Source organism: Ostrea edulis, chromosome 9 (genome assembly GCF_947568905.1).
Source record: "Ostrea edulis chromosome 9, xbOstEdul1.1, whole genome shotgun sequence".
NCBI classification, from domain to species: domain Eukaryota; kingdom Metazoa; phylum Mollusca; class Bivalvia; order Ostreida; family Ostreidae; genus Ostrea; species Ostrea edulis.
In genome coordinates, this window is record NC_079172.1 from 11,907,798 (window position 1) to 11,935,791 (window position 27,994).

Sequence of the window (27,994 nt, forward strand, 5' to 3'; positions counted from 1 at the left end):
GGTTTTATACTAAAAATCATTAAAAAGTGTATACATGAATGTGATTGAAATATATTTTTATGCTATATACATTTTATTTCTACTGCCTTCACTGTGACTTGTTTGATCTTTGATGCATGACTTGTATCAGCAATTATTGCTCATTCAGGCAGTCACAATCTATGTACTGTTTTAAGGTCATGATCACCTTAGTTAAAACTTTTACCAACGTACGTCACCGTCTAACAGTACTATCAATACTTTGATTGTAGTCTTGGGTTGTTTCGGTATAATAAACAATTTATTGCATGAATTCATTGCATATATGTTCGAGGAATATGATTGTTCTTGGGTGAATACATCTTCATATCTCCTGCACTACCATGCAACAGAGATATGTGTCTCTGCATGCAATAAATGTTTCCTAATTAGAGGCCCGTGAACTGAATCTTATCCTAATTAGTATTAAAGTCAGGCCCGGAAACTGGATCTTTGATTAATTTAGTCTGTAAAATATGTTTTCATCATAAGAAAAATTCTTTAAAATCGGGCGTGGTATACCGTATATATACGTCATACAAGGTTTCCGATAAAATGGGAAAGGCTATAAGCCCGTGAACTGATCCGACCGGAAACTCTGTGCACTCAAACACACACAAATTGCATACGTCATACTTTCTACTTTCGTTTTCCTATATATGATGCTGTACTCTGTTCACGGGCCTGATTCTAACACGAATTAAAATGTGATCCAGTTTCCGGGCCTGACTTTAATACTAATTAGGATAAGATTCAGTTCACGGGCCTCTAATTAGGATATGATCCAGTTCACGGGCCTGACTCTAACACTAATTAGGATGTGATTGAGTTCACGGGATTGCTTCTAACACTAATTAGGATGTGATTCAGTAAGCCTGACTCTAACACCAATTAAGATGTGATTCAGTTCACGGGCCTCTAATTAGGATGTGATCCAGTTCACGGGCCTGACTCTAACACTAATTAGGATGTGATTGAGTTCACGGGCCTGATTCTAACACTAATTAGCATGTGATTGAGTACACGGGCCTGATTCTAACACTAATTAGGATGTGATCCAGTTCACGGACCCGATTCTAACACTAATTAGGATGTGATTGAGTACACGGGCCTGATTCTAACACTAATTAGGATATGCTCCAGTTCATAGACCTGATTCTAACACTAATTAAGATGTGATTCAGTTCACTGGCCTCTAATTAGGATATGACCCAGTTCACGGGCCTGACTCTAACACTAATTAGGATGTGACCCAGTTCATGGACCCAATCTAACACTAATTAGGATGTGATTGAGTACACAGGCCTGATTCTAACACTAATTAGGATATGATCCAGTTCACGGACCTGATTCTAACACTAATTAGGATGTGATTCAGTTCACTGGCTTCTAATTAGGATATGATTGAGTTCACGGGCCTAATTCTAACACTAATTAGGATGTGATTGAGTTCACGGGTCTGATTCTAACACTAATTAGGATGTGATTCAGTGCACTGGCCTCTAATTAGGATATGACCCAGTTCACGGGCCTGACTCTAACACTAATTAGGATGTGATTGAGTTCACGGACCTCATTCTAACACTAATTAGAATATGATCCAGTTCACGGACCTGATTCTAACACTAATTAAGATGTGATTCAGTTCACGGGCTTCTAATTAGAATATGATCCAGTTCACGGGCCTGACTCTAACACTAATTAGGATGTGACCCAGTTCACGGACCCATTTCTAACACTAATTAGGATGTGATTGAGTACACGGGCTTGACTCTAACACTAATTAGGATGTGATTGAGTTCACGGGCCTGATTCTAACACTAATTAGGATGTGATTAAGTTCACGGACCTCATTCTAACACTAATTAAGATGTGATTCAGTTCACGGGCCTCTAATTAGGATGTGATCCAGTTCACGAGCCCGACTCTAACACTAATTAGGATGTGATTGAGTTCACGGGCCTTATTCTAACACTAATTAGGATATGATCATGTTCACGGACCTCATTCTACCACTAATGAAGATGTGATTCAGTTAACAGGTCTCTAATTAGGATATGATCCAGTTCACGGGCCTGACTTTAACACTAATTAGGATGTGATTGAGTTCACGGGCCTGATTCTAACACTAATTAGGATGTGATCCAGTTCACGGGCCTGATTCTAACACTAAATAAAATGTGATTGAGTTCATCGGCCTAACTGTAACGCTAATTAGGATATGATCCAGTTAAAGGGCCTGATTCTAACACTAATTAGGATATGATCCAGTTCACGGGCCTGATTCTAACACTAATTAGGATATGATCCATTTCACGGGCCTGACTTTAACACTAATTAGGATGTGATTGAGTTCACGGTCCTGATTCTAACACTAATTAGGGTATGATCGAGTTCACGGGCCTAATTCTAACACTAATTAGGATGTGATTCAGTTCACGGGCCTGATTCTAACAGTAATTAGGATATGATCCAGTTCACAGGCCTAATTCTAACACTGATTAAGATGTGATTCAGTTCACGGGCCTCTAATTAGGATATGATCCAGTTCACGGGCCTGACTCTAACACTAATTAGGATGTGATTGAGTTCACGGGCCTGATTCTAACACTAATTAGGATGTGATCCAGTTCACGGGCCTGATTCTAACACTAATTAGGATATGATCCAGTTCACGGGCCTAATTCTAACACTGATTAAGATGTGATTCAGTTCACGGACCTCTAATTAGGATATGATCCAGTTCACGGGCCTGACTCTAACACTAATTAGGATGTGATTGAGTTCACGATCCTGATTCTAACACTAATTAGAGTATGATCCAGTTCACGGGCCTAATTCTAACACTAATTAGGATGTGATTGAGTTCACGGGCCTGATTCTAACACTAATTAGGATATGATCCAGTTCACGGGCCTGATTCTAACACTAATTAGGATGTGATTGAGTTCACGGGCCTGATTGTAACACTAATTAGGATATGATCCAGTTCATGGGCCTAATTCTAACACTGATTAAGATTTGATTCAGTTCACGGACCTCTAATTAGGATATGATCCAGTTCACGGGCCTGACTCTAACACTAATTAGGATGTGATTGAGTTCACGATCCTGATTCTAACACTAATTAGGGTATGATCCAGTTCACGGGCCTAATTCTAACACTGATTAAGATGTGATTCAGTTCACGGGCCTCTAATTAGGATATGATCCAGTTCACGGGCCTGACTCTAACACTAATTAGGATGTGATTGAGTTCACGGGCCTGATTCTAACAGTAATTAGGATGTGATTGAGTTCACGGGCCTGATTCTAACACTAATTAGGATATGATCCAGTTCACGGGCCTGACTCTAACACTAATTAGGATGTGATTGAGTTCACGATCCTGATTCTAACACTAATTAGAGTATGATCCAGTTCACGGGCCTAATTCTAACACTAATTAGGATGTGATTGAGTTCACGGGCCTGATTCTAACACTAATTAGGATATGATCCAGTTCACGGGCCTGATTCTAACACTAATTAGGATGTGATTGAGTTCACGGGCCTGATTGTAACACTAATTAGGATATGATCCAGTTCATGGGCCTAATTCTAACACTGATTAAGATTTGATTCAGTTCACGGACCTCTAATTAGGATATGATCCGGTTCACGGGCCTGACTTTAACACTAATTAGGATATGATCCAGTTCACGGGCCTGACTCTAACACTAATTAGGATGTGATTGAGTTCACGGGCCTGATTCTAACACTAATTAGGATATGATCCAGTTCACGGGCCTAATTCTAACACTAATTAAGATGTGATTCAGTTCACGGGCCTGACTCTAACACTAATTAGGATGTGATTCAGTTTACGGGCCTGATTCTAACACTAATTAGGATATGATCCAGTTCACGGGCCTAATTCTAACACTGATTAAGATGTGATTCAGTTCACGGGCCTCTAATTAGGATATGATCCAGTTCACGGGCCTGACTCTAACACTAATTAGGATGTGATTGAGTTCACGGGCCTGATTTTACCACTAATTAGGATGTGATCCAGTTCACGGGCCCAACTCTAACACTAATTAGGATGTGATTGAGTTCACGGGCCTTATTCTAACACTAATTAGGATATGATCATGTTCACGGACCTCATTCTACCACAAATTAAGATGTGATTCAGTTAACAGGTCTCTAATTAGGATATGATCCAGTTCACGGACCTGACTCTAACACTAATTAAGATGTGATTGAGTTCACGGGCCTGATTCTAACACTAATTAGGATATGATCATGTTCACGGGCCTAATTTTAACACTGATTAAGATGTGATTCAGTTCATGGGCCTCTAAATAGGATATGATCCATTTCACGGGCCTGACTTTAACACTAATTAGGATGTGATTGAGTTCACGGTCCTGATTCTAACACTAATTAGGGTATGATCGAGTTCACGGGCCTAATTCTAACACTAATTAGGATGTGATTGAGTTCACGGGCCTGATTCTAACACTAATTAGGATATGATCCAGTTCATGGGCCTAATTCTAACACTGATTAAGATGTGATTCAGTTCACGGGCCTCTAATTAGGATATGATCCAGTTCACGGGCCTGACTCTAACACTAATTAGGATGTGATTGAGTTCACGGGCCTGACTCTAACACTAATTAGGATGTGATTGAGTTCACGGGCCTGATTCTAACACTAATTAGGATATGATTATGTTCACGGACCTCATTCTACCACTAATTAAGATGTGATTCAGTTCACGGGCCTCTAATTAGGATATGATTCAGTTCACGGGCCTGACTCTAACACTAATTAGGATGTGATTGAGTTCACGGGCCTGATTCTAACACTAATTAGGATATGATCCAGTTCACGGGCCTAATTCTAACACTGATTAAGATGTGATTCAGTTCACGGGCCTCTAATTAGGATCTGATCCGGTTCACGGGCCTGACTTTAACACTAATTAGGATGTGATTGAGTTCACGGGCCTGATTCTAACACTAATTAGGATGTGATCCAGTTCACGGGCCTGATTCTAACACTAATTAGGATATGATCCAGTTCACGGGCCTAATTCTAACACTGATTAAGATGTGATTCAGTTCACGGACCTCTAATTAGGATATGATCCAGTTCACGGGCCTGACTCTAACACTAATTAGGATGTGATTGAGTTCACGATCCTGATTCTAACACTAATTAGAGTATGATCCAGTTCACGGGCCTAATTCTAACACTAATTAGGATGTGATTGAGTTCACGGGCCTGATTCTAACACTAATTAGGATATGATCCAGTTCACGGGCCTGATTCTAACACTAATTAGGATGTGATTGAGTTCACGGGCCTGATTGTAACACTAATTAGGATATGATCCAGTTCATGGGCCTAATTCTAACACTGATTAAGATTTGATTCAGTTCACGGACCTCTAATTAGGATATGATCCAGTTCACGGGCCTGACTCTAACACTAATTAGGATGTGATTGAGTTCACGATCCTGATTCTAACACTAATTAGGGTATGATCCAGTTCACGGGCCTAATTCTAACACTAATTAGGATGTGATTGAGTTCACGGGCCTGATTCTAACACTAATTAGGATATGATCCAGTTCACGGGCCTAATTCTAACACTGATTAAGATGTGATTCAGTTCACGGACCTCTAATTAGGATATGATCCGGTTCACGGGCCTGACTTTAACACTAATTAGGATATGATCCAGTTCACGGGCCTGACTCTAACACTAATTAGGATGTGATTGAGTTCACGGGCCTGATTCTAACACTAATTAGGATATGATCCAGTTCACGGGCCTAATTCTAACACTAATTAAGATGTGATTCAGTTCACGGACCTGACTCTAACACTAATTAGGATGTGATTCAGTTTACGGGCCTGATTCTAACACTAATTAGGATATGATCCAGTTCACGGGCCTAATTCTAACACTGATTAAGATGTGATTCAGTTCACGGGCCTCTAATTAGGATATGATCCAGTTCACGGGCCTGACTCTAACACTAATTAGGATATGATCCATTTCACGGGCCTGATTCTAACACTAATTAGGATATGATCCAGTTCACGGGCCTAATTCTAACACTAATTAGGATATGATCCAGTTCACGGGCCTAATTTTAACACTGATTAAGATGTGATTCAGTTCATGGGCCTCTAAATAGGATATGATCCATTTCACGGGCCTGACTATAACACTAATTAGGATGTGATTGAGTTCACGGGCCTGATTCTAACACTAATTAGGATATGATCCAGTTCACGGGCCTATTTCTAACACTAATTAGGATGTGATTGAGTTCACGGGCCTGATTCTAACACTAATTAGGATATGATTCAGTTCATGGGCCTGATTCTAACACTAATCAAAAATGTGATTGAGTTCACGGGCCTGACTCTAATACTAATTAGGATATGATCCAGTTCACATGCATCTAATCCAATCCTTGTAAACCCTAACCCAGTCCTTGTAGAGCATAACCTAGTCCCTGTAGAGCATAACCTAGTCCCTGTAGAGTATAACCTAGTCCCTGTAGAGCATAACCTAGTCCCTGTAGAGTATAACCTAGTCCCTGTAGAGCATAGCTTAGTCCCTGTAGAGCATAACCTAGTCCCTGTAGAGTATAACCTAGTCCCTGTAGAGCATAACCTAGTCCCTGTAGAGTATAACCTAGTCCCTGTAGAGCATAGCCTAGTCCCTGTAGAGCATAACATAGTCCCTGTAGAGTATAACCCCGTCCCTGTAGAGCATAACCTAGTCCCTGTCCCTGTAGAGCATAACCTAGTCCCTGTAGAGTATAACCTAGTCCCTGTAGAGTATAACCTAGTCCCTGTAGAGCATAACCTAGTCCCTGTAGAGTATAACCTAGTCCCTGTAGAGCATAGCCTAGTCCCTGTAGAGCATAACCTAGTCCCTGTAGAGTATAACCTAGTCCCTGTAGAGTATAACCCAGTCCCTGTAGAGCCTAACCTAGTCCCTGTAGAGCCTTACACTGTCTTAGCCTATAAAATGCAACTTTGTCTCTGTACAACAGTATCGTATTTCACTGATAATAAATTTTCCATACATGTTTATTATTAGTTTAATCATCAGGCACAATTGAATAGTCTCGTGGGGATTCGGGTTAGAATAGATCCTCAGTACCCCCTTGTTTGTCGTAAGAGGCGATTAAATGGGGCGGTCCTTCGGATGAGACCGCAAAAACAGAGGTCCTGTGTCACAGCAGGTGTGGGACAATAAAGATTCCTCCCTGCTCAATGGCTATAAGCGCCGAGCATAGGCCTAAATTTTACAGCCCTTCACCGCCAGTGGTGACGTCTCAATGTGAGTGAAATATTCTCGAGAGGGACGTTTAACAATATTCAATCAATCAATCACAATTGAATAAATACCCAGTCTCTCTGTGTTATAGACTTTTCCAGTCATCTTGAGCTAAATCAACATTTTTGTGCCAGACCCATTTTTGTGTGCATCATAACTCAGTATCTCTATAAATAGTTGAATCTGCAACTACTACATGTAAGAGCTTGACGTATTTGACAGACATTTTTTTCCACAATTTCCTCTGGTACTTAGTCTTGATTTTAATTAAGAAGAAAAAGTTGAACAGATAAGTTTTATTATCAACACCTTAGACATACAATGATTAAATTATCACATTGTTGTAACCTTTGACATTGAAATATTTTCCAGATACATGTACTTATGAAAGAGCTGGCTCGCATTCTACCTCATGCTCCAAGATTGCGTAGCAATTAATAGTAACACATGATGGCCATATTAGACAGATTGATAATTATGGGTAATCAGATCAAACATCCTTAATATAAATCAAATTTACATAATCTGTTAAGAATTGATTATTTATTACTGGGTAATTAAGGGGTCTTTCATGAAAAGAAATGAAACATCTTTAAGTTTTCATAAAACATATGAAACAACAATTTTATCTTTCTTTCAGTGATTAATTGGTAAACGCATTAAACGTTTCAATGTTCCATGGGAAATACAACATAACTATTTATTCTATATGTTGAACAAGAGGCCCATGGGCCACATCGCTCACCTGAGCCACCTTGGCTCATATTGAAAGAGTTTTCCTGAATAATTGTATGTAAAACTTTGATTCTCTATTGTGGCCCCATACAACCCCTGGAGGCCATGATTTCAATAAACTTGGATCTGTACTATGTCAGGAAGCTTTCATGTACATTTCAGCTCTTCTGGCCCAATGGTTCTTGATAAACAAATTAAATGACCCACCCTATTTTTGTGGTCATCTCCCCTTTGAAGAGGGCATGGCCCTTCATTTGAACAAACTCGAAAGCCCTTTACCCAAGGATACTTTTGGCTAAGTTTGGTTATTATTGGCCCAGTGCTTCTGGAGAAAATATAAAATGTTTAATCACAGACAGACAATGAACAACAGGCGATCAGAAAAGCTCACTTGAGCTTTCAGCTCAGGTGAGCTAAAAAGTATTTACGTATGGAATAATTTTCTTCATATGTGTCTTTTTTCATCCAATGCTATTTCTCCCCACTTTTAAATTAACGTTCAGATTTAAAATACATCAGAGTTTCCTGTAAATATGCATATCGATATGTGATATATGTCCTTATCAACTACAGAGTTTCATAATACTGCTTTGCATGTAAGTTAAAACAGTATACCCTTTACAAGTCGTTGCCTGCAGTATATAATAACCTCTATGATAAGAATGAGTTGAATTAAACAATGTTATAATTCTAATATACAAATGATCCATGTGTACATGTAAACTCTCCAAAGAAAACAATTTAAACAATGTTAATGTTGCTGAAGAAAATTTACCACAAAGCAAAAGAAATGCAAAAGTTTGGCATCGGATCAAGTGCCTTTGACCTTGTTGACAATATACAATTACAAACAAAAGAAATAATAATTTATTCGTTTTGTGAGTGCACACTCCGTGGAGGTCAGTGGAGGTGCATCTTCTGTTGGCCTCCTCATATGCCATTCCTGTTTTGGAACAAATGAGAACAACGGCCTCTTTTAACATCACAAGGGGCAGGTAGTGAGCTGCCATTCTGGAGAGCAAACAAAATTCTATGAAAATTTAAACTTTAAATATTGTGCAATCATAATAAACTATACTGTCTTTAAAAAATTTAAAGGTTGAAAAAGCATAACATACATAAATATACTATATTAAATTAGTTTTTATTGTTTCAAGGATGATATGTTTAAGTTCTAGATATGAATTACTGGTAAGTAGCCTTACAGTGGATAATTTAGAATTTTTTTTACTGAGGTCTTCATTTTGCAAGCCTTGCAGTGTTCTGTATTTGGTAAAATCTGAAATATTGAAAAAATATTATATTCAAAACATGATAAAATCATGAACTCTTTGGGAATAATTTATGATTCAATTGCAGCTACATGTAGGATCGTCTATGAAGTAGACATGAATGCCCTTTCTTGCAGAGTGGTGAGAAATCAACACACAGAACAATAGATGGAAGGAAGGACATAATTTAGATAATTATAACAAACATTATACAACCTAGCCATATACATGCTTGGATATGAAAAGTATCAATATTAAATGGGAGTATCTCTACCCATGACGAGCCTTGCTGCACATCATTCTGTCCCTGAGTATATTTAGAACGTGTCCCAGTTCCTAAAAATAAAAGAGTCGGATTAGAAAGCTTTAATATGTTATGTGATGCACTACTTGTGTAAAAATTGAGCAAACATGTTCATTCAACTTCATAAAGATGTGTATTTTGGATCCATACCCAAAATATATATTGACTAATTCCTATCATATCAAAGTAATCAAAATGTGAGCTGCTGATTCTTTAGAAAATTACTTTCTTACCAATATATCAATATACTTTCCCCAAAGCAGTAAAGTTTAATATATTTATTGAACGGATTTTTAGCTCACCTGAGCTGAAAGCTCAAGTGAGCTTTTCTGATCACCCGTATTCCGGCGTCCCTCCGTCCGTCTGTCCGTCCGTCTGTAAACTTTTCACATTTTCAACTTCTTCTCAACAACCACTGGGCCAATTTCAACCAAAGTTGGCACAAAGCATCCTTAGGTAAAGGGAATTCTAAATTGTTAAAATAAAGGGCCAGGCCACCTTCCAAGGGGAGATAATCAAGAAAAGGTAAAAATAGGGTAGGGTCATTAAAAAATCTTCTTCTCAAGAACCACTGGGCCAGAAAAGATGAAATTTATAGATAAGCTTTATTAGGTAGTGCAGATTCTAAATGGTTAAAATCATGGCCCCCGGGGCTCGGATGGGGCCACAATAGGGGATCAAAGTTTTACATACAAATATATAGGAAAAATCTTTAAAAATCTTCTTCTCAAGAACCACTGAGCCAGAAAAGCTGAGATTTATATGAAAGCTTCCTTATATAATGCAGATTCTAAATTGTTAAAATCATGGCCCCCGGGGGTCGGATGGGGCCACAATAGGGGACCAAAGTTTTACATACAAATATATAGGAAAAATCTTCTTCTCAAGAACCACTGAGCCAGAAAAGCTGAAATTTATATGAAAGCTTTCTGATATAGTGCAGATTGTAAATTGTTAAAATCATGGCCCCCGGGGGTCGGATGGGGCCACAATAGGGGATCAAAGTTTTACATACAATTATATAGGGAAAATCTTTAAAAATCTTTTTCTCAAGAACCACTGAGCCAGAAAAGCTGAGATTTATATGAAAGCTTCCTTATATAATGCAGGTTCTAAATTGTTAAAATCATGGCCCCCTGGGGTAGGATGGGGCCACAATAGGGGGTCAAAGTTTGTTTTTTTTGTTGGTTTTTTTTTCTCGGTTTTTTTTGTTGTTGTTGGGTTTTTTTATATAGTGCAGATTCAAGTTTGTTAAAATCATGGACCCCGGGGATTGGATGGGGCCTCAAGGGGGGCATCAAAGTTTTACATACAAATTTATAGGAAAAATCTTTAAAAATCTTCTTCCCAGAACCACTAAGGCAGAAAAGCTGAGATTTATATGAAAGCTTTCTGATATAGTGCAGATTCAGGTTTGTTAAAAGCATGCCCCCCTGGGGTAGAATGGGGCCACAATAGGGGATCAAAGTTTTACATACAAATATATAGGGAAAATCTTTAAAAATCTTCTTCTCAAGAACCGTTGGACCAAAGAAGTTCACATTTACATGAAAGCTTTCTGACATAGTGTAGATTCAAGTTTGCAAAAACCATGGCCTCCAGGGGTAGGTTTGGGGCCATAATAGGGACTACGGTTTTACATGCAAATAGATATGGAAAATCTTCTGATGTGGACCAAGGTGACACAGGTGAGCGATGTGGCCCATGGGCCTCTTGTTTTATAAACTGGTGGTGTCTTTCATGGTCTTCTTCCTCACTGGAAAAATACTGTTGTCTTGTTAATACATGGTTTTGAAGTGGACATTGTTTTCAGAAGTAAGGATGTAGATGTAAATCATGTTTTCCCCACAACCCCTGGCCAATGGATTTGAATAATTAGGAGCTAGGATGAACTAAAAATTGTCTACCACAACCACATACAAACAAGAGGCCCAAGGACCACATCGCTCACCTGAGTCACTTTGGATCATACATATGTATTTAAAGATTTTTCCTATATATTTGTATGCAAAACTTTGATCCCCCATGTGACCCCATCCTACCCCTGGGAGCCATAATTTTCACAAACTGAAATCTGAAATATGTCAGGAAGCTTTCATGTCAATATCAGCTTTTCTGGCTCAGTGGTTCTTGAGAAAAAGATTTTTAAACATTTTCCTTATATATTTGTATGTAAAAACTTTGATCCCCTATTGTGGCCCCATCCAACACCCGGGGGCCATGATTTGAACAAACTTGAATCTGCATTATGTCAGAAAGCTTTCATGTAAATATCAGTTTTTCTGGATCAGTGGTTCTTGAGAAGATTTTAAAACATTTTCCTTATATATTTGTATGTAAAATTTTGATCCCCTATTGTGGCCCCATCCAACCCCCAGGGGCCATGATTTTAATCAACGTGAATTTGTACTATGCCAGTAAGCTGTCATGTAAATTTCAGCTTTTCTGGCCGAGTGGCTCTTGATTAGAAGATTTTTAAATGACCCCACCCTATTTTTGCATTTTTGTGATTATCTCCCCTTTGAAAGGGACATGGCCCTTCTTTTGAACAAACTTGAAAGCCCTTCACTCAAGGATGCTTTGTGGGAAGTTTGGTTGAAATTGGTCCAGCGGTTCTTGAGAAGAAGTCGAAAATGTAAAACGTTTATGACGCCGACGACGACAGACAACGGGCAAATTTTGATCAGAAAAGCTCACTTGAGCCTTTGGCTCAGGTGAGCTAAAAATATAAATGCTCACCATTTACGAATATCACAGTTTATCATTCCTGTCGGTGCATGGAGTAAACTGCCAATCTGCAAGATATTTAATTATCAAATACTTTTATGCTATTCTCTAAACTGAGCACACTAAAAACTGTAATTCATATAATTCAACACAAGAGATGTTTCTAAAACACATATGCCCCCCAAGTTGCAAAATTGAAAGGGTTATACCCGTGCCTCATTTAATTGATAGTAGTTACACCAATTCAAAATATTGAGCAGACAATACCTTCCTATGTCAAGAGTGGACTGACCATGTGACCTAAGAATCAATAGGGGTCATCTACTCCTTATATATGCTGTACAACTGTACCAAGTTTGTTGTCAATCAACCAATTAATTCGTAAAATATAGGAAACATCCCCCTTAATGTATTGAATAGTATGGAGGAGAAAGCATGGGCAGGAAGATAGACATGAACTCTGATAAGCCATATAGGAGGAGAAGCGTTCACACACTATTTTATACCCTACACCCCTCAGATCCACTTTAACTTTAAGGATAGCAATTGGATCCTCCTGTCCCTACAACTTGCACATCTACAAATGGCATTGAAGCATTGTACAAATTCTCAAGTCTATCAGATAAGCCATATAGGAGAAGTGTTCACAAGGTATTTTAACATCCTCCACCCCTTTTAGATCCACTATATCTTTTAGGAAAAACTTTGGATCCTCCCATTCCGACAATATGCACATCTACAAATGACAATTAAGCATTGTACAAAGTTTCAAGTCTATCCAATAAGCCATATGGGAGGAGAAGAGTTCATAAGCTATTTTACATCTTCCACCCCTCTTAGATCCACTATAACTCTTAGGAAAACAATTGGATCCTCCCGTCCCAACAATATTCACATCTGCAAATGACAATGAAGCATTGTACAAAGTTTCAAGTCTATCTGATAAGCCATATAGGTGGAGAAGCGTTCACAAGATTTTGTGACAGAAGGAAGGACGGACAGAAAGTACAAATACAATATGTCTCCCCCTGGAAGAGGGAAGATATAATTATATGAGTGCATGTTTATATACACACAGCACTAAACATAACTTAAAGTAATTCCACCCTCCTATGATGTCATCAGATTTTGCAAAATCAATGATTTATTTAGATTTATGCATGATAGGAACATCAATTTTGTTAGTCTTTTCCGATAGTTATTGTAAAAAAAACAACCTGTTAAAACAAGAGGTACTGTGAGCAATGCTCACTAAGAATACCCCTCGCTTTACCCAATCTCCTAAAGGGTGTTGGAAATAGGTAAAACTTCAATATTATGATCCAAAAGGTATCTAGGAACACAGCATCTCCATGCGATGAAAAAAGCCGTTAAAGAATTTAAATGGAAACCATATTGCTACTTTGATGTCCAGTGCGCGTGACCTTTGACCTTTTGACCCCAAAATCGATAGGGAACATCTTCATCCCATGGCTAGTCCATATATATGATATGGTGACGGTAGGTGGAAAGGATAATGCTTTAGAGCCCGGAAACCATTGCGTCTACAGACGGACGAACAACCCGATTCCAGTATACCCCCCCCCCCCCCACACACACACACACAACTTGTTGCGGGGGGTATAATAAACTATTTCAAAAGTCTAAGTTATAGATGAATAATCAATGATACGATTTAAATCAAAATAGATGTGTGTAACATTTCACTATAAAGAGTTGTATGAAAATGTGATTTGTGGAAATAAATAATAATGCTATAATTCTCATTAGAGGCCTGTGATCTTAATCACATCCTAATTAGTGTTAGAGTCAGCCCCCTGAACTGGAGCATATCCTAATTAGTGTTAGAATCAGGCCCGTGAACTGGATCATATCCTAATTAGTGTTAGAATCAGGCCCGTGAACTCAATCACATGCTAGTTAGTGTTAGAATCAGGCCCGTGAACTCAATCACATGCTAACTAGTGTTAGAATCAGGCCCGTGAACTCAATCACATTTCAATTAGTGTTAGAATCAAGCCCGTGAACTGGATCATATCCTAATTAGTGTTAGAATCAGGCCCCTGAACTGGATCATATCCTAATTAGTATTAGAATCAGGCCCGTGAACTCAATCACATGCTAATTAGTGTTAGAATCAGGCCCGTGAACTGGATCACATTTTGATTAGTGTTGAATCAGGCCCGTGAACTGGATCACATGCTAATTAGTGTTAGAATCAGGCCCGTGAACTCAATCACATTTAATTAGTGTTAGAATCAAGCCCGTGAAGTCAACCACATGCTAGTTAGTGTTAGAATCAGGCCCGTGAACTGGATCATATCCTGATTAGTGTTAGAATCAAGCCCGTGAACTGGATCATATCCTAATTAGTGTTAGAAGCAGGCCCGTGAACTCAATCACATTTTACTTAGTGTTACAATTAGGCCCGTGAACTCAATCAAATTTAATTAGTGTTAGAATCAGGCCCGTGAACTCAATCACATGCTAGTTAGTGTTAGAATCAGGCCCGTGAACTGGATCACATTTTTATTAGTGTTAGAATCAGGCCCGTGAACTGGATCATATCCTAATTAGTGTTAGAAGCAGGCCCGTGAACTCAATCACATGCTAATTAGTGTTAGAATCAGGCCCGTGAACTGGATCACATTTTGATTAGTGTTAGAATCAGGCCCGTGAACTGGATCATATCCTAATTAGTGTTAGAATCAGGCCCGTGAACTCAATCACATGCTAGTTAGTGTTAGAATCAGGCCCGTGAACTCAATCACATGCTAACTAGTGTTAGAATCAGGCCCGTGAACTCAATCACATTTCAATTAGTGTTAGAATCAGGCCCGTGAACTGGATCATATCCTAATTAGTGTTAGAATCAGGCCCCTGAACTGGATCATATCCTAATTAGTATTAGAATCAGGCCCGTGAACTCAATCACATGCTAATTAGTGTTAGAATCAGGCCCGTGAACTGGATCACATTTTGATTAGTGTTGAATCAGGCCCGTGAACTGGATCACATGCTAATTAGTGTTAGAATCAGGCCCGTGAACTCAATCACATTTAATTAGTGTTAGAATCAAGCCCGTGAAGTCAACCACATGCTAGTTAGTGTTAGAATCAGGCCCGTGAACTGGATCATATCCTGATTAGTGTTAGAATCAAGCCCGTGAACTGGATCATATCCTAATTAGTGTTAGAAGCAGGCCCGTGAACTCAATCAAATTTAATTAGTGTTAGAATCAGGCCCGTGAACTCAATCACATGCTAGTTAGTGTTAGAATCAGGCCCGTGAACTGGATCACATTTTTATTAGTGTTAGAATCAGGCCCGTGAACTGGATCATATCCTAATTAGTGTTAGAAGCAGGCCCGTGAACTCAATCACATGCTAATTAGTGTTAGAATCAGGCCCGTGAACTGGATCACATTTTGATTAGTGTTAGAATCAGGCCCGTGAACTGGATCATATCCTAATTAGTGTTAGAATCAGGCCCGTGAACTCAATCACATGCTAGTTAGTGTTAGAATCAGGCCCATGAACTGGATCACATTTTGATTAGTGTTAGAATCAGGCCCGTGAACTGGATCATATCCTAATTAGTGTTAGAAGCAGGCCCGTGAACTCAATCACATGCTAGTTAGTGTTAGAATCAGGCCCGTGAACTGGATCACATTTTGATTAGTGTTAGAATCAGGCCCGTGAACTGGATCATATCCTAATTAGTGTTAGAAGCAGGCCCGTGAACTCAATCACATGCTAGTTAGTGTTAGAATCAGGCCCGTGAACTGGATCACATTTTGATTGGTGTTAGAATCAGGCCCGTGAACTGGATCATATCCTAATTAGTATTAGAATCAGGCCCGTGAACTCAATCACATGCTAATTAGTGTTAGAATCAGGCCCGTGAACTCAATCATATGCTAGTTAGTGTTAGAATCAGGCCCGTGAAATGGATCACATTTTAATTAGTGTTAGAATCAAGCCCGTGAACTGGATCATATCCTGATTAGTTTTAGAATCAGGCCCGTGAACTCAATCACATTTTACTTAATGTTAGAATTAGGCCCGTGAACTCAATCACATTTAATTAGTGTTAGAATCAGGCCCGTGAAGTCAACCACATGCTAGTTAGTGTTAGAATCAGGCCTGTGAACTGGATCACATTTTGATTAGTGTTAGAATAAGGCCCGTGAACTGGATCATATCCTAATTAGTATTAGAATCAGGCCCGTGAACTCAATCACATGCTAATTAGTGTTAGAATCAGGCCTGTGAACTCAATCACATGCTAGTTAGTGTTAGAAGCAGGCCCGTGAACTGGATCATATCCTAATTAGTGTTAGAATCAGGCCCGTGAACTGGATCATATCCTAATTAGTGTTAGAAGCAGGCCCGTGAACTCAATCACATGCTAATTAGTGTTAGAATCAGGCCCGTGAACTGGATCACATTTTGATTAGTGTTAGAATCAGGCCCGTGAACTGGATCATATCCTAATTAGTGTTAGAATCAGGCCCGTGAACTCAATCACATGCTAGTTAGTGTTAGAATCAGGCCCGTGAACTGGATCACATTTTGATTAGTGTTAGAATCAGGCCCGTGAACTGGATCATATCCTAATTAGTGTTAGAATCAGGCCCGTGAACTCAATCACATGCTAGTTAGTGTTAGAATCAGGCCCGTGAACTGGATCACATTTTGATTAGTGTTAGAATCAGGCCCGTGAACTGGATCATATCCTAATTAGTGTTTGAAGCAGGCCCGTGAACTCAATCACATGCTAGTTAGTGTTAGAATCAGGCCCGTGAACTGGATCACATTTTGATTGGTGTTAGAATCAGGCCCGTGAACTGGATCATATCCTAATTAGTATTAGAATCAGGCCCGTGAACTCAATCACATGCTAATTAGTGTTAGAATCAGGCCCGTGAACTCAATCATATGCTAGTTAGTGTTAGAATCAGGCCCGTGAAATGGATCACATTTTAATTAGTGTTAGAATCAAGCCCGTGAACTGGATCATATCCTGATTAGTTTTAGAATCAGGCCCGTGAACTCAATCACATTTTACTTAATGTTAGAATTAGGCCCGTGAACTCAATCACATTTAATTAGTGTTAGAATCAGGCCCGTGAAGTCAACCACATGCTAGTTAGTGTTAGAATCAGGCCTGTGAACTGGATCACATTTTGATTAGTGTTAGAATCAGGCCCGTGAACTGGATCATATCCTAATTAGTATTAGAATCAGGCCCGTGAACTCAATCACATGCTAATTAGTGTTAGAATCAGGCCTGTGAACTCAATCACATGCTAGTTAGTGTTAGAAGCAGGCCCGTGAACTGGATCACATTTTGATTAGTGTTAGAATCAGGCCCGTGAACTGGATCATATCCTAATTAGTATTAGAATCAGGCCCGTGAACTCAATCACATGCTAATTAGTGTTAGAATCAGGCCCGTGAACTCAATCACATGCTAGTTAGTGTTAGAATCAGGCCCGTGAACTGGATCACATTTTAATTAGTGTTAGAATCAAGCCCGTGAACAGGATCATATCCTGATTAGTTTTAGAATCAGGCCCGTGAACTCAATCACATTTTACTTAATGTTAGAATTAGGCCCGTGAACTCAATCACATTTAATTAATGTTAGAATCAGGCCCGTGAAGTCAACCACATGCTAGTTAGTGTTAGAATCAAGCCCGTGAACTGGATCATATCCTAATTAGTGTTAGAAGCAGGCCCGTGAACTCAATCACATGCTAATTAGCGTTAGAATCGGGACCGTGAACTGGATCACATTTTAATTAATGTTAGAATCAGGCCCGTGAACTGGATCATATCCTAATTAGTGTTAGAATCAGGCCCGTAAACTCAATCACATGCTAATTAGTGTTAGAATCGGGACCGTGAACTGGATCACATTTTAATTAATGTTAGAATCAGGCCCGTGAACTGGATCATATCCTAATTAGTGTTAGAAGCAGGTCCGTGAACTCAATCACATGCTAATTAGTATTAGAATCAGGCCCGTGAACTCAATCACATGCTAATTAGTGTTAGAATCAGGCCCCTGAACTCAATCACATGCTAATTAGTGTTAGACTCAGGCCCGTGAACTGGATCACATTTTAATTAGTGTTAGAATCAGGCCCGTAAACTGCATCATATCCTGATTAGTGTTAGAATCAGGCCCGTGAACTCAATCACATCCTAATTAATGTTAGAATCAGGCCCGTGAACTGGATCATATCCTAATTAGTGTTAGAGTCAGGCCCGTGAACTCAATCACATCCTATTTAGTGTTAGAGACAGGCCCGTGAAGTGGACCATATCCTAATTAGAAGCCCATGAACTCAATCACATCCTAATTAGAACCCTGTGAACTCAATCAAATCCTTATTAGTGTTGATTCTGTACCTCCACTTACAAAAGATTTTTAATATGCATCTCGGGTACGAGTTAATACTAGGCCTTTAGTAAAAACGAAAGTAAATTGTATGACGTATGCAATTTGTGTGTGTTTGAGTTCACGGAACTTCCGATTGTATCAGTTCACGGGCTTATAGACCCTGCCCGATAAAATCGGCTGTAGTCCACAACGGTAATTTACAATTTAATGTTTAAAACGTTTTTTTTCTCTAATACTCACGATTCCGTGGTTATTGACAGCTTTGCTGGTTAGTAATTCCTGATAGGCCTAATTCAGTGATTGAAAATCTCCCGTACTGGGGAGAGGGTTTTTGACACAATCACTCACTATACCAGTTTGCTCAGATGCAGATTGTGTCAAAACCTCAATCTCTACATCTGTGCAGGCTGTTAAATGGCTTATAATACTACTGTGGTCCGGGTACATGCACATTGATAGTAGAATTTGCTGCCAAAGTCTTAACATATTCATACTCATCTAATCTATATGTACACAAAGCACAAAAATGACCAAAGACAAGAACAACCAACCAGATTGTCAAATTTTCGGGACGGCCTGTACCTTCCTCAGGACAAATGAAAAGAATTACATAATGTGGCCAATTTTAAGGGAGAATAATAACACTACATATAAATTCACCTAGCACTAGAACTACACGAAATTTACAAATGTATTTACACCACAGACTGCATGTTTTTTATTTTCAGGCTTGCCAATGCAGAGCGAATTAGGACATGTCCTGTTTGTTTAAAGAACTGATCCACAATATACGAAGATATAATAGACTTGATTAATCTCGGGTGGAATGAGTTAACTATATTACGTTGATAAATAGTAAGTTAACTCGAACCTTAAAGGGACTAGTTCACGATTTTTGAAAAACATTTTTAATTTTTAGCTCACCTGAGCCGAAGGCTCATGTGAGCTTTTCTGATCACATTTTGTCTGTCGTCCATTGATCTCTCTGTCCGTCTGTAAAGTTTTAATATTTTCAACTTCTTCTCTGGGGGTATGATGGGGCCACAATAGGGGATCAAAGTTTTATATACAAATATATAGGGAAAATCTAATATTCTTCTCAAAAACTACTCGGCCAGGAAAGTTGAAATTTACTTGAAAGCTTCCTGACATTGTGCAGATTCAAGTTTGTTAAAATCATAGCTCTCGGGGGTAAGATGAGGCGACTATAGGGGATCAATTTTTAAATACAAATATATATTTGGGAAAAATCATTAAAAATCTTCTGAAAAATCACTGGGCTAGAAAAGTTTACATTCACATGAAAGCTTCCTGACATAGTCCAGATTCAATTATGAAAAAATCATGGCCCCCTGGAGTAGGTTGGGAGCACAATAGGGATCAAAGTTTTACATGCGAATATATAGGAAAAATCTTTAAAGGTCATATGAAACGATTTCTAACAGTGGTATTTTACTTTATAAACATAAAGATAGGTATGAGTGAAAGTCAAATAGCGTTTAATAAAAAAATACTGTCTTTGGATTGATAAGAAATAATTAGCTGTAAACTTGTACGTAGAATGAATAGTACTGTCCATACATCAGATGCCTGTCGATTTTAAGACCAAATGGCATCAGATACAGAAGTTTAACTATCATTTTAAAAAGATTAAAAGTTGTATGAACTTGTGTACATTTCATTTATGATTTATCATAATAAAAATAGTCTAAAAACTGTAATGGTATAAATCCCATTTTCCTTTTTATACGAATAACCACAATATTGAATTAGCACTAAAATATTCTTGTAGGTGTAGGATGTCTTAATGTGGCAAAATGTATCATGGATGTCCTCTGTTGTAGTGGCGCACGGTTCTTTATGATCAGCTAGTGTTTGAACCTCGTGTGCCCCAATTTAAGTATAAAATTCACAAATCGTCGTTTTTAATGTGGGGGGTGGGGGTGGGGGGTGCTTCTGTATTTTACAATCATAAGTTATGTATAAAAATTGCTTGCATTTAATTCTATAGCAGGTATTTGCTTTCTCACTCTACACCCCCGCTGTTCAAATATTATTTTAATGAAAAAAAATTTTTTTTTTAATAAGCATGTTCAGTTATCAGTACTGATATAGTATATGGGATATAAGTTATAATTTCTGAATGATACATCATGATTTTCTTTTTGAATTTCAGAATAAAGGGTTTACCTACAATTTTAATTCAACTAGATCTTATAATTGATAATAAGAAAATAAAATTTACATATTTTGGGGATACTGGTGTAGCTATATTACACTCGTATAGGCCTAATAAACATGAAGCTATACGAATATCATTGACTGAGAGAGTTTGTAATGTAGATAAAATATGAAAGTAGAATATACAGTCCACTCCACTTATATTGGAAGTCGGTTATATTGAACTATCTGTTATATTGAAGTTAAAATAAATTCCCCAATAGTAATTTTTGTGTAGTTCAGCATTGGATATATTGAACTTTGGATGTAATGAACAATTCAGGTCGGTCCCCTGAATTTCATTATATCCGGAGTAGACTGTAATTTTGAGTAGATTTATTCAAAGTTTACGTTCATTGATGGAATGTGTTTTTGTGATTACAATGATAACCAACCTTTGTGTAGGCTAATTTAGTAATACATACTTCCAGTGTCTTCGCTTTAACTAAGCGGTTGAATTTAAGTTCTATTTTGATTTGTCTCTCCGTCTTTGGAAAATAAAATATAATTGGCACAGCGTCTGATTAAAAATTGATCCATTTGTGTCCACATTGTTTGGCTACCGACGGATGTACTGAAGTACAGTGTTCATGGAAACAAATCCATCGCCTTGGAGATTTTGTACCCATATTTTTTTCTTCTAAATCTAGTATCTCTTGGGAAGAGGTACATATGCACCCTCTTCTACGACCTAATACATGTACATGTACTACAATTAAATGCAGCACACTTTGGCATTTTTCAAAGCTATACAGTTTTAAAATACTTAGTTATACAACGTTATAAGTCTACAGTTGTTTACATCACAGTGGGTCTTTTTGACGTCATCAGCAAGGGAGATAAGCTGCAATCATCAAAGATCATTTTCGTGATCGAGTGCATTTGATCAGCTATTATGACGTTATAATGCATTGATTAAAAAAGTTGAAAAGAATTCTTGTTTGATAAACCTTGATTAATGAATTTCCACACTATATAACATAACTCAATTTCTTCAGGATATAGTTTCATATGACCTTTAAATATGAGCCAAGGTGACTCAGGTGAAGGATATTCCAATGTGATGAAAATTAAAATTAATCGATATGCCAGCAGATATGATTTGTGAGAAGAATTTAATGGGAACTCAAAACATGACATTTTAGATTATTTTTCTTTGCAACTGTAACTTTGAAATTTTTTAATTATTGGGATTGTGAGGTCCAGTGGCAGTTGATATGTTGTGTATATTCATTCTTTATTAAGAAACCATTATACAGGTCACTGTTATCAGAGTATTTTATACAGTCCCACAAGTGTTCACTTTGATAATTATTTAAAATCATAATTACTATATAGATCTATATATCAGAGAGTATTTTTCAGGCAACTTGGAAAACATGCAAGCTTCTGTAAAGTTGGAGAACTTGTTTCAAAAGAAAACATGCGTCGTTGTGTGTGGAGCTAGTCGTGGTTTAGGAGAATGTATTTCTGTGACATTTGCAAGAAAATTCTCTGCAGGTTCAGTGTTTATTTTGCTGTCACGAGATGGAAATGCTTTAGGCAATGTAAAGTCGAAGATCAATGTGGAATGTCCAGACCAAGTCTGTGTTACAAGGGAATTCGACCAAGGCAACATACAGCAGAAAAATTTTGATTCTGTATTTCAAGAAATATTCCACACCAACAGTATTTGCATTGCTGGTTTTGAACAAGCTGTGATGGTCCATTCAGCAGGCACTTTAGGGGACATCACTAAGTACAGTAAAGAATTGGTAGATGCTGAAACAGTTCGACGCAACTTTGATGTCAATGTGACTGGTGCAATATTAATGAACTCTGCTTTCCTGAGAGCTTTTGATGAAACTTCACAAAGAGTGGTCATCAACATTTCATCTCTAGCAGCATTACAGCCCTTCAGTTCATGGAGTCTTTATTGTTCAAGTTTGTACACTTTTATTGTCATGACACAGTTTTTATACGCCCGTCGAAGACGGGACGTATTATGGTATGGCGTCGTCCGTCTGTCTGTCCGGACCTTGTGGGCAGGATACAGACTGAACCATAAGCCCTAGGACTTTACAACTTGGTACATTTGATCACCATGATGAGAAGAAGATGCCTATTGTTTTTCAAGGTCAAAAGTCAAGGTCGTATCACTTTTTAGGAAAACCTTGTGGGCAGGATACAAACCGAACCGTAAGCTCCAGGATTCTACAACTTGGTATATTTGATCACCATGGTGAGAGGAAGATGCCAATTGTGTTTCAAGGTCAGAGGTCAAAGGTCAAGGTCGTAGTATCACTTATTAGGAAAACCTTGTGGGCAGGATACAAACCAAACCATAAGCTCCAGGATATTATAACTTGGTATATTTAATCATCATGATGAGAGGAAGGTGCCTATTGTTTTTCAAGGTCAAAGGTCAAGGTCGTAGTATCACTTATTAGGAAAACCTTGTGGGCAGGATACAAACCGAACCGTTAGCATATTTATGAAGTAGCGCATTCTAAGGCTATCCCTCTTTATATCTTGATATCCATTTCTACAAGCATAATAATGAATTAGCTCACAGAGGAAAGTGCTAACTTCACTAAAATATGAATCCCACTAAAATATGTTTTCCTTGAGCAAAATCTACGGGCGTATTATGCCACGTTGGCGTTGCTCTTGTTAGTTCACCTGCTACATTGGCTGAAATGAGGTTTTATACACCCCCACCTCCTCAAAATTAGTGAAATGGGTTCAAAGTGTTTATGGATCTTTTCATAGGAACTTATGGTCACATAGTTAAGCTTTTTGGTCAGTGGATATCTTGTTTTCAGAGCAAATCTGTAAAAAGCAATTACCTGTTGGCTCTGTGATGAATTTTAAAAGATTGATTCAGTTTTAGCCTTTTATTTTTATCATAATGTGGCTTTGAATTTATCTGTAAAGTGACACATTTTATTTCTTCACATACAGGTAAAGCAGCAAGAGACATGTTTTTCAGAACCCTTGCAGTTGAAGATCCAAACATAAGGGTCCTCAACTACGCCCCTGGTCCATGTGATACAGACATGGGGAAAGATTGTCGAGAGAAAACAAAAGCACCTGAAGTAAAAAAGTTTTTTGCTGGTACGTCACTTCAGCTTAAAGCCAAGTGAATTTTGCTGATAAGGGTTGGATTTCTCTAAAAAAAAGAAATCTCAAACTTAACTTGAGTTGTCTTTTATTTGAGCAGTTAAAATTTGAGTAAAATTTCAGACCTAAGTCCAAGTTTCAACTGAAGTTTTTTTTTCGAGAAATCAAGGCCAGGATTTGGTATATGTTTGTTTACTGCTCACATATTTAGACTCTTGTCCAAATCCACTGAAACAATTTCAACTAAAGAAGTCCTCAATGAAAGAAAATTAAAATTACTTAAATTAAGCGCCAAACCACAATCCAAGGGAGAAAACTATAGAAATTATTCAGATAGGCTGGGGTTATTTGAAAATTGTCTGCTTTAAACCAGTGGGTCAGAATGACTGTCACAAAAATTGTGAAATTTGTGTAGGTGATTGAAGTTTCATTAAAACCAGGTCTCTAGGGCCAAAATTGGATGTGGCCAAGAAATATAAAAAGGAATATGAAGGAAAATTATTTTCTCAAATTGATATGCAAACATATCACATGAAATGTAGATGAAGTTTGTTCAAATTACAAATCCCAGGGTCATGTATCCTCACATACCAGTGGTACTAGGCTCGGGACTCTAAACCGTATACATGTATATGTGACTGTGAGGGTCGTGTTGGGGTTACAATTAGGTCCTTAATTTATCATTAGAATGATAAGAAAAATCTCTAAAGATCGTCTCAAAAATGAAATATCTGTATTTATACATTGAAACTGTTACCATCCTCAATTTGCTGTATATTTCATAAAAGAAGATGACCTTGCTTACATCTAACTCTTCATAAATACAAAAATTTGATTTATGTAATTTCATAAATTTACAGTAGAACACACAAGTGAAACAAAATGATCTTTTGACACTTTATTTTAGATTTTTTTTTTTATTTATGGGATTCCACCATCAGTATAGTGTTTGGATCATTCATGTGTAGGCATGAGTGATGTCATTGAAAATCATTGATTAAGGTAAACATTTTAGTGGAATTGTATTTATACTGAAGCTTCACCTTAAAAGAAATGTCCTAAATAAATAGTTTGAAAGTTCTTAGTGCTTAGAATAAAAAGACAACACCCAATCAATTCATAACTTGTAAACAAGCATAGTAAAGTAGATATTTTATACACTGTTTATTCTCCAGTGATTTATTAAGCTCCCTAGAACGATCCTCCTTCATCTTGTTCCAAACATTCTTTACTGGATTCACATTGTTAGTGTCCCCAGGATTAGTTCTCATTTTGGCATCACCAAACATGACACCATCACTGGCAGGTCATCGTCAGTTACTCATCTTCTACTCATCAGAATATTCCTCCAACTGCTCATTATCACATCTTCTACATCAGATGAAAAGGGATCAAAATGCTATGGTGGCAACAAAATTCTTTAGATATTAAGATAACTGAAATTTATAGAACAAGATGAAGTCTGAAATACAGAATGCTGGGTATGTTGTAGATAAATGATTTCACATGCACTTGTGTCTTTTATGAAAACCCAATTAAGTAGGATGTTTTCTTTTAAAATGAAGCTGTAGAAATGTAGCTGCAATAATGTAGCTCTCTCCAATTTATTTTTTGTTCTAATGTTTTCTCCAAAACCATTTTTTTAAAAAGTTGGAGAATTATTATAGCTAGAAGAAACCCATTTGATATATTACTGGAGTACAGCAGGGTGCATGTTTTATTGGTATTCTTTTCATTCAGGAGATTTTTAATACATTGTATATTTTATACTTAAAGGTTTATGTTGTTTTTTCTTTTCCAGATGCATTCGAGTCAGGAAAAATCCTCTCGTGTCAGGCCTCTATAGATAAACTTTGTGAAGTTCTACTGACCAACTTTGAGTCAGGGGCACACATTGATTACTATGACAAAATAAACTGAAGCTAATGAAAAATCTTTATCGTGTTTATAGAATTCATGAAGAGACATATTAACTGGAGAAGTGTGGCATATTTTTTGGTTTACAATTTACCATTAGTTCAACTTGACCTTCATCTCCATTGAGCTTTTCTGATCAAAGTATAAAGGTCATCTGTTGAATGGGAACTTCCCACATGATCCACTTCTTCAGAATCAGTGGTCCATTTTCATCCAGACATACATCAAAGTATCTGCCTGTCAAGAGTCAAAGTATCTGCCTGTCAAGAGAATTCACCTGGACTATAAGGAAGGGGGACAACCAGTCTCCATGGCAAATCATATTTAGAAGTAGAAACAAATAAAGATCTTTTGTATGAAAATATTCTCCTAAAGATTCCCTGGCCAAAAATAAAAAAACCCAAAGTGATGGCTTGAACCTTATTTGTGTAATTCAGTTCAAATTGTGGTTCCTGGGGCTAAGTTGTATGCATGCAAGAAAGTGGTTCCAGACCAGGATGGGGAAAACAATGGATATAATTCATGTATTAGGTATGATATATGTTAGAATTCATGTGCATAAAAATCTCATCATTAGAAGAAAAAGAAAAGGGCAAGCACACCGATGTATTAGAATTATTAGTTCAGGGCAAGGAGGTGATTATTGTGGGGCGTAGAATTTTATTATTGACTTGGATGAATATTTACAAAAAGAAGTAAAAAATCTAAAGATTCGTTAGAATGATATGGATAGGATCACAATTGAGAGCTTTAAAGATCTCATATTTACATACATGTATTAGGACTATAAACATGAGCTTTGTTTTCATTACATGTACAGTTTGATTTTCATTACTTTCTCTGTTGGTATAAAACTACAGTGAATGTACCTTTACCATGGTATTTGTTGAATGAAAACCTGAAAATGGATTTAGCCCAAAAAAATGGAAATAAGCAGGATTGAGCAAATTTATAGCTGTATACATTATATACCAGTTATTGCGGGGAATATACATGTATTTGGAAATTTTGAAAGATTTTTCTCATTAATAACAATGTGATGGTTGCTCAAAATAGATATCCTGGTAGCTATATGTAGTATGAAAAGGTGAAGATAACAAACAGTGATCAATCTCGTAATTCCTATAAGGAATACAAAATTAAGAATAGGGCAAACACAGACCTCTGGATATACCAGAGGTAGATCAGGTGCCTAGGAGAAGTAAACATCCCTTCTCGACCGGTCACACCCATCATGAACCATATATCTTGATCTTGTAAATGAAGTAATCCGTAGTGAAAATTGGTGTATAAAGAACAGCCTAACAATAAGTATGAAACATATCAGACAGCATTTGACCCAATGACAGGTTGTATTACCAAAATAGATTTATCGGATGATGACCATAGAATTTGCAAAATGAAAACTTTAGATGATACTATTGAAGCCTTTGTAAAATGAATTTGTGTTTCAGTAGCCTGCCTTGATTTAAAAACTTATGCAGAACAAGCAAAATCTGTTGAGAGATATAAACACCATATGTAGGTGATAATGAAATATTGCTACGTGAATATGGGAAGTTCACGATGGAGAAGCTGAAATCATCCCGTTTGTCATTATAAAGTTGAGTTTAGATTATTCAGATTTATTTGAATATTGACCTCCAGTTCAGCAGTGTGAAGCACTGTTAGGGCTATGGGACTCAGGTGAGCATTGAGGTCCTTTGTGATGGATATTGCAGTTTAATGTTCTTGATGTGTATGTTTTTGATAAGAACTAGTCCGTATTTAAATCTTTGAATTTGAATGTCTCAGCATTCCATTATGTAGATCTGTCATATTGTGTTTGATTTTGTTATTGGATGTACATGTATGTGGTATACAGTATTAAAATTTTTTTGTTCACACGTGTGTAATAGAGGAGCGGATCGAGGATCTGTGTAATAGGTTCTGA

General features: G+C 37.6%; 1 protein-coding gene and 1 long non-coding RNA gene across 6 annotated transcripts; one reads left to right on the top strand and one right to left on the bottom strand.

Annotated features, from left to right (window-relative positions):
• The first annotated feature begins 532 nt into the window (after positions 1-532).
• LOC125659377 (sepiapterin reductase-like) lies at positions 533-27,945 on the top strand. 4 transcript variants are annotated; one of them, XM_056148534.1, is made up of 5 exons: positions 533-593; positions 19,551-19,677; positions 22,408-22,965; positions 23,986-24,138; positions 25,946-26,077. In XM_056148534.1, exons 3-5 carry the CDS (start codon positions 22,422-22,424, stop codon positions 26,062-26,064), a joined length of 816 nt encoding a protein of 271 aa, XP_056004509.1. In that variant the 5' UTR covers positions 533-593; positions 19,551-19,677; positions 22,408-22,421; the 3' UTR covers positions 26,065-26,077. The 4 variants fall into 4 exon arrangements, with proteins under 4 accessions (XP_056004509.1, XP_056004510.1, XP_048746988.2 ...); XM_056148532.1 differs by lacking the exon at positions 533-593 and adding an exon at positions 18,695-19,014; XM_056148535.1 differs by lacking the exon at positions 19,551-19,677 and having other exon boundaries at positions 25,946-27,945.
• Positions 8,963-18,978, bottom strand: LOC125675785 (uncharacterized). 2 transcript variants are annotated; one of them, XR_008798422.1, is made up of 5 exons: positions 18,841-18,978; positions 12,424-12,479; positions 9,655-9,716; positions 9,315-9,388; positions 8,963-9,120 (listed from the first exon to the last, which is right to left on the bottom strand). It is a non-coding gene; the product is annotated as an uncharacterized LOC125675785 (long non-coding RNA). The 2 variants fall into 2 exon arrangements; XR_007370644.2 differs by lacking the exon at positions 18,841-18,978 and having other exon boundaries at positions 12,424-13,985.
• Positions 27,946-27,994: the final 49 nt, after the last annotated feature.

Coding starts and splice junctions, on each gene's coding strand:
- LOC125659377 (XM_056148535.1), top strand. CDS start 22,422: ATGCAAGCTTCTGTAAAGTTGGAGAACTTGTTTCAAAAGAAAACATGC. Junction 22,966..23,985: donor ATGGAGTCTTTATTGTTCAA/GTTTGTACACTT, acceptor CTTCACATACAG/GTAAAGCAGCAAGAGACATG. Junction 24,139..25,945: donor AGTAAAAAAGTTTTTTGCTG/GTACGTCACTTC, acceptor TTTCTTTTCCAG/ATGCATTCGAGTCAGGAAAA.